The sequence below is a fragment of the Macadamia integrifolia genome, chromosome 12 (genome assembly GCF_013358625.1).
Source record: "Macadamia integrifolia cultivar HAES 741 chromosome 12, SCU_Mint_v3, whole genome shotgun sequence".
Taxonomy (NCBI): Eukaryota; Viridiplantae; Streptophyta; class Magnoliopsida; order Proteales; family Proteaceae; genus Macadamia; species Macadamia integrifolia.
This window is the reverse complement of record NC_056568.1, coordinates 4,862,232-4,869,892: the sequence shown is the minus strand read 5'-3', so window position 1 is coordinate 4,869,892 and position 7,661 is coordinate 4,862,232. Positions and strand designations below refer to the sequence as shown.

Below are 7,661 nucleotides of genomic sequence, written 5' to 3'. Positions count from 1 at the left end.
TATTTAAAATCTCCAATTAAAACAGAGGCGTCACCAATGGAGGTTAGAAACTAAGAGAATCAACTCCAAAAAGCAACTCTACCTCCGGGTGAAGGTGGGGAGTCAGGTAAGAGGAGATTTTAAACCCCTAGTGCGTTCCAACATAGCACATTCAACATCATCACAGAAAAAATAGAAACGACGATAACGATAAACAAGACATGACCAATCCAGCACTGCACAACCTAAGAATGAGAGACGAAAAAAAAAAATAACCAGGAAAACTTCCAATTTAATCTGATTGGTAATGGAATATAATGGAGCAATACTTCATTTCTAAATCAAAACAAGCTTTCTAGAGTTTCATAAGGGGAGGGGGGAGGGGGGAGGTGGAGGGGGAAGGGTGGAGGGGGGGGAATCAGATCACTAAATTTTTGGTATGATTGGGCAAGAATCAGTCATCGGAACAGGAACCATGAAACATGATCAGGATCAATGACTAGCAACTACGAGGAGATTGGGAATCAGTAATCAGTCTGATTCACCAGATTCAATCTCAAATTTTCAAACCATTTGCCAATCAATACGCAAAAAGTCAGGGCCACCCAAATGGCTCACCTGCATGAGCTATTTAACCAATTTATATTTCCAACATATATAATATAATGAAACACTAAATTAACATCCAGAATCCGAATAATCTATCATGCAAATCATTGACTCAGGATTCTTGACATTCGGTAAAGAAACCTACAAAAGAAAGAAGGAATTGGAAATTGATGGGAGAAACGTTTGGAACAACCATTTCAGATACAGTCAAATATAGCAAGACACTTTTTCATTAATATTTTATATTCAGTGCATACAAACACCAGGATAGAGTTTCATAGGGTTAAAGCCTAACAGTTAAACAAGAGGAAAGGATCACAATCAGCTTGATTACCTTTGTCTGCTAGTGTAAATATTGGGCTTGGTACTGATACCCACCATTTCCAAAGAAGTTGGGATGGCCAGGAGAGAGGTTGTAAGCAGCAGAACCCAGAAGTGTTGCTCCATGGCTGTCAGTTGGTCCAGGGTAGATATACGGCCTGTCATACATGTATGGAGGGAACCTGTCAGGTGCTCTTGTATAGAAGCTCTTGTCAGGAATGTTAGTGATTCGGGGTCCATAACCCCCACCATTTGCACGGGGTCTCTTCGACTGAGGCTTCGCAGTTTCTGCAACCCTTTTTTTGTCAGCCTTTGCTTTCTCCAGCTGAAGCACCCTCTTTTGCAGTGGGTCCAACAGATACTGGTCCTCGAGTTTGTGATCCTCAATGCACTTGATCACAGCCTTGAGGGCAGTCAGTTCTCGTTCATTTACCTCATTCTGAAACACAAGAAGCTTGTAAGATGACATCTGATAATAATAATAAGGAAGAAAGAACGCTACCGCTAGAATGTGTCTACGCCTACACACCGCGGGTGCAAAAAAGACCACTCAGCCCCACACTGAAGATGCTTGGGCGTGGGCGCGGCCAATTTGAGTGTATCATATCATATCATATCATATCACTATCACTATCACTATCACTATCACTATCACTATCACTATCACTATCATTAGCAAACCCCCCCACCCCAAAAAAAAAAAAAAAAAAAAAAAAAATATTGGGTTCAAATTGAACCCACAGAAAGCGCCCACTGGCGTGTACACCTGTGGGTAGCGCTCTCTTGCCAATAACATTAACAATTATTATTATTATTATTATTATTATTATTATTATTATTATTATTATTATATTATTATTATTATTATTATTTTTCTTGCCATTAGCAAACCCCCCTCACCCCCAAAAAAAAAAAAAAAAAAAAATATTGGGTTCAAATTGAACCCACATAAATGGCTATAACAGTGAACAGTAATTATTTACCTTAGAGCAACCCCTTGTGAAAGTAATTATTGATAGGGTACCCCTTGGCTTCCTAGTACTTTACATGGTAGCTTTATCACAACCATATGTGGGTGAACAGAATACAAATGTATGAGTAACAGAAGCACATTTATTTCTAGATCTTAATACTCCTCTTTAGACATGGGTCTTCTTTCCAAGGGGCAAGTAATTGTGGGATGGAGGGAATACGTTAAAACAGCAGAATTCAAGGTTTCCAGACTGCTCAATTCATAGGGCAAAACATTACACAAACTGCAATAAATGATGAGTCACATTCTTTCCTCTTTTGATATTAGCTTTTATTTTTTGCTTATGAAAAAACAAACCCCCTTCCCTGCAACCAAAAATAAAACCTTCCCAGGATGCAGAATTTCAGCAGAAGAAAAAAAGAAAAAATGGGCTAGAATTGCCGGCTGGTTGATCTAGTTCAATTTTTAACTAGTTCTCTCGTTCAGACCTGGCCTGTGCCACTGTTTGTGTTTAATATAAATGGGCAGTTTTCATTTTCTCATTTTTACTGTATTAAAAGTTCATAGTTCACTAGATTAGGGACTCTATGAGTCCAACCTTGTTTAAGCTGCTTTTTTTTCTTTATTTTATGCAGAGTTTTAGGAAATTAAGATCACCATCATAACAAGCTATTGACTGGAGGTGTTTTAAGCTTGGTTGAAACTGCTTTTGAGTCTTTTATACAACGTTGTAATGGGATCAACGGTGTTCTGCTCAGTGGATGTTGGCTGGACTCTGCTGTAGACTCAGCATATGAATGGGTGGCAATCCTGATTCATATACTCTTTTCTTTTTTATCTTCTAATTCAGTTAACTGATCAGATCTGAAACTTCTCATTCCAACGCAAGCTATTTCCTTCACTAGTTTCTGATTTATCTCAACTGATTGTTATTCACTGTTATCTTTGCTTCATTCTTCTTCAGTTTCCTATGCTGATTTCAGGTTCTAAGTTCCTTGTTATTTGCTGGCTTCAAAATCTGATCTTTCTAATCAAAACTAGAAGTCCTACTGCTATCATACTTCTTCAGATCTCAGCATTCAGTACTGAATTCCTAGATCTAGTTACTTGCTTGAATATAGGTTTCATTCCTTTACCTGTGAATAAGGTGTAAAGTATCAGTATCTGTCAGCATATCAAGAGGGTATTTTAAGAGACATCGTATCGTATCGTATCGTATCATATCGTATAGGGGAGGCACAAAATACACTAAAGATATGCATGGAAATGGTCAAGAAATGTGTGAAAATGCTTATGATTCAAGCAAAATATAGTTTCGTAGCTTTAAACACATGATTATGCAATATTTAAAGATATATCATCTACAAAAAAGAACAAAGTACGAGTAAAAAAATGCTAAAAATTGCAAATAAATCAGAAAATTACTGCAGATCAAAAAGTATGATGGATCTCATCCTCTTGATAATTATAATTCAATCAAAGCATAATATTAACATTTTTCACAAGAAAATCATTAAAAATAAATAAATAAATAAATAAATAAATCTCATTTCAGTTTCAGAGAAAAAACACAAATTCTATGCTCAAATCATTACAATTTACCCAACTTAATTCCACTGATGCATAACCCAAAAAAAAAAAAAGAGATTTGCAACTTCACCTATTTTTTGCCCCCGACTCTGTTTCGATCCAAGATTTGAGCGGTGTAAATCCCCAAAACTTGTTGAATTGGTGAAGATTAGGTCTTTTTATGCTATATGAATTCCCACAACTCGGATCTAAGAGAAAAAAACAAGTTTCCAAGGCCTTCGATTGCTCTTGATTTCATATCTCACGGTTTCTGTTTTGCAGGTTTAAGGGATTCATATCAAGGTGTATTAAGCCTGTATCAACCCATATCGGTTGAGACAGGTAAGGTACATATACATATTGTATCAATGCCTCCAGATACCAATATGTGTCAGCCGATACAGATCGAATACAATACCATACTAGAATCTATGCTCGTGATTCTAATTTACATGGGTTTTCTGAACCCTAAACTTAAGTGGTTTGAAACCTGATTGCACCCCCCCCCCCACACACACACACCAAAAGATGATAATAATAATAATAATAATAATAATAAGCACCAGTTTGATTAGAAATATTTAAACACAATCCTGATACAGTATAAGCCACATTTTTGTATGTTACATCAGTGAGGTGGACCCTTTTCTTTTTGTCTGATACTTTCTTGAGGCCAAGCCCATCATTTGGACATGAATGGACTAGTGTCACGTGCAGGTAAAGTGGCGTTTTCAGAAAAATAACAGATGGTGAAACAACGCACAGTTGCATACATGGATTTAGTAATTGGAATGGCCATACCGATCTGGATCAGACAGATTTACCCCTGTTTTTCTTTAACAATCAGATTTTTTTTTACCATTTTACCCTTGGTCCGTACCAATCCGCAGATATGGGATCGGCTAGGAATTTGTATTGGCCACTACCGATACCGATTACTAAAACCATGATTTGCATTTCACCTTGACATTCAAAAACATACCTGAGCAGTAGGAGACATGTTTCCTGGTTTGACTGGTGAAGAAGTTTTCCTTGCTTCCTTTAAGTAGTTTTTCAGTAAGGGTACAGGTGAAAATTGCTCCGTCAGTTCAAAAGCATAAGACAAGTTAACAGCATCAATCTGCCTTCCGCTATTCACCAAAACTTCTATTACACCTGAAGCATAAGAAGATGACTACAGAGTCAAAATAAGTGAAAGAATGAACAGGATTTGATGAAAACTAAGGGATCACTACCCAACTTCTGTGATTTTTATGTTCTATATGCTGGTTGTGTTATTATATCCATCTGGACCCCTAGCAGAAAGCTTTATTATCATTTGTTAGCTATGGACAGCTTGCACAGCCACCCATTGATAATAGGCAAGAGGCACAGAACCCTCCCACATCAGGCCCCACTTTGTAGATATTAGAAGGATGACTACAAAATGTAATAGTCCTTTGACTGTTAAAAGGATAACTATATAACATAAACCTCTAATATACAGGCAATAAAGTTTTCTTCCCAGGCAAGCTAAGAGATAAGTCCTCCAACTGACACAATCATTGATCACCCAAAAAAAAGAGGGAGGTGGAGAAAAGAAAAAGTTTAAGCCAAAAATAAATAAACAAAGACCTGGCATTTTCTCCGACAATCCAAGCGAGCGACACAGATCTGCAGTTTGACGGCGACGGGAAACAGTAGGGATTAGCTTTGTTATTCCTTCCTGATTGAAGTCAGAAGCAATACCAAATGTGGCCAGAAGTTGTAAGAATGCATGGGCCTCCAAGGAGTTCCCACTGCTGGCATCAACATCAAGATCATCCAACTTTGGCTTCCAGTCTTCAGCAATAGCTTTTGCTCGCTCCTTAATATCTTCTGAGATTATATCAGACACAGAACCCAATTCAGATTCTTCTAGCAACTGGTTCAGACACTCCATCAGCATGATACAAGTTCTACGAACACCCAAGAGACTTGAATCCCTCTTCCCATCTGATGGTGATACTTCCATTCGGTAGAAATCCTCTAGGGAATCCAAAACAAAGCGGGCTGGGTTGGTTGCAGTTCTTAATGCAAATGGAATCTCCTCCTTAATGGCAACTAGGTTCTTACGGTTGTCTGAGATGAATTTATGGAGTCCTTTAGAGTCCATTTCTTCACATAGTTTGGTCAACTGGGAATGAGTATTGTCATCCATATGTCCATTCCCAGAAGGCTTTTCCACATCCTTTGAGTCACCTGCAGCACCGTTGGAATCAGGTGGTTTCTCCTCCACAATCACATCAGCCCCAACATAGCACTCACTATTACCAACAGCAGGCTCTGCAGATAAGGCCTTCTTGTACTTCTCAAGAGCAGCCCCAATTGCAGAAAGGGCAGCATCTCTCTTGTCTTGGAGCCTCTCCAATGAGGCTTTTTCTTTAGCCACAACTGCAGCTTCCCGCTTCTCCAACATTTCTCGAGCCTTGGATGCCTTGGTTTCATACTGCTTTTCCTGGTCATCCAACTCATCAAATCGTTTCCTTAAGGATTTCTCAAGTCCATGGAAGTGTTCTTCGAGTTCTTTCCATTTCAGATTCAGAGTTATAGCACGATGGTTTTCAAGCTCTGCAAATGCTTGCTGAAGTTGTTGTATCTTAGAGGTTGCAGAGTCTATAAGTGTAGCAACTGACTGTGTATCGTCCATGACTAGCCCTATAAACAAACTAAATAGTCCATCAAACCAAATAGAAAACAGAATGATGGCAGAGATGGCCAAAAGAATAGATGCACAAAGTAATAATCACACTGGTATCAAGACAAACTGTCCCCTCTTTTGTTTGGAGAGTACTATCCCTTTCATTTTTTTATTTTTTTTTAATTATTCATTTGCAATATTCCATGATGGCTTGCCTTTCCCTCTGCATATTACAAACTGATGAGAATTTTTCCGTATTTAACCCTAGTTGCTTTTGTTCAGCAACAAGAATTATAACAAGTAATATGTACAAGGGGAAAAAACCTCCACAAAAATGATCAGGCTACAAAATAAATGCAAAAAGATAGATAATTCATATGTGGGGAAGCGAAGTAAAATCCCTATCGAATTTAAACAAGCAACAAAAAACGATAGGCTCGGGATCAACATTAAGTGTGGTAAGGGGCACATGAACTGGGTGGGACAGAAAAGATTATAGTCCTCAATGATAAAGATCGGCAAGTATATATATGGTACTGAACTCAGATAGCATCAAGTCATTAAGTAGAGCTATGGTGGATTGATAATGTGGGCACAACAAAACCTAAAATCATGCGAACTCAGTCACTTAATTATGAAGACAAGCTATTCAAACTGAAGTGAGAATTGACAGAAACTGTAAGTACTCATTTAAGTGTTCCCCATAAGTGGTACAAGTTTACAACACCCCCTATGAAAAATGGTTTGTTTCCAACTATGCAACCATTCTCTCTCATCTTCTGAAGGGTGTTAATATTTGTGGGGGATAGATTCCATAAGTTTGACCTACATCAGAAAAGGTTGACTTTTGGGTTGACTTGTTTTATTGGCTTTTGAGGTTTTGAGTTGTTTATTTGGATCATGTAGCGAGATTAGGTCTAGTGATTGTTATAGGTGTAGTCTTGCATTAAAGATTCACTTTTTTTTTAAAAGGAAGCTCACATCATCTCTCCCAGGGTCCCACCCCACCCCCAGCCAACCAATTTAAAGTTCAAAACAGTCGAGTCTTTTGGTTTTGTCAGGATTCAAAAGTCAAAACTACAATAGCCAGTTGAACCAGTAAACATAGCATGCAAATAAAACATTAAATCAACATAGCAGAGGATTTACCTGTTTACTCTTAAGGATGTTAGACTGATTCCTCTTGTGTCTTCTGGATAGAGTACTGAAATCAATTGAGCCCTAACCCGAGGAAATAGGGGTTGGCTATGCATATCCTGTCCTGCCCTTCAAAAGAGTAACTTCTATATAACCTACGCCTGTATATAAATATCCACTTCCCTCCCCTAATTTTGATTAGCTTTCATTCTTAATGATTATGCTCTTCCCATACTTCTTAAAAAGGGCATACTCACTGCACGAGGCTCCCGCCACCACGGGGTCTGGGGACGGTCATAATGAATGCAGCCTTATAGCCCTTACAACCGCTTCATGGAGTATCCTTACTGTCTTCCCATACTTCTAGTTATTTAATTATATTTTAACAAAGTCTATTCAAACATCAATTTGAAT

General features: G+C 38.2%; 1 protein-coding gene across 3 annotated transcripts in view; it reads right to left on the bottom strand.

Moving 5' to 3' along the window:
- Positions 1-790: 790 nt before the first annotated feature.
- The window catches only part of LOC122058005 (FRIGIDA-like protein 3), a 28,293-nt gene continuing 21,422 nt past the window's right edge, over positions 791-7,661 (bottom strand). For 2 of the 3 annotated variants that reach the window (XM_042620378.1, XM_042620380.1), the window contains 3 exons: positions 5,066-6,127; positions 4,434-4,606; positions 791-1,348 (listed from right to left, as the gene is read on the bottom strand). In XM_042620378.1, coding sequence (XP_042476312.1) covers positions 932-1,348; positions 4,434-4,606; positions 5,066-6,119 — 1,644 coding nt within the window. In that variant the 5' untranslated portion in view covers positions 6,120-6,127 and the 3' untranslated portion in view covers positions 791-931. Of the gene's footprint in view, positions 1,349-4,433; positions 4,607-5,065; positions 6,139-7,661 lie in introns of all 3 variants that reach the window. The other variant, XM_042620379.1, reaches the window with a different exon arrangement.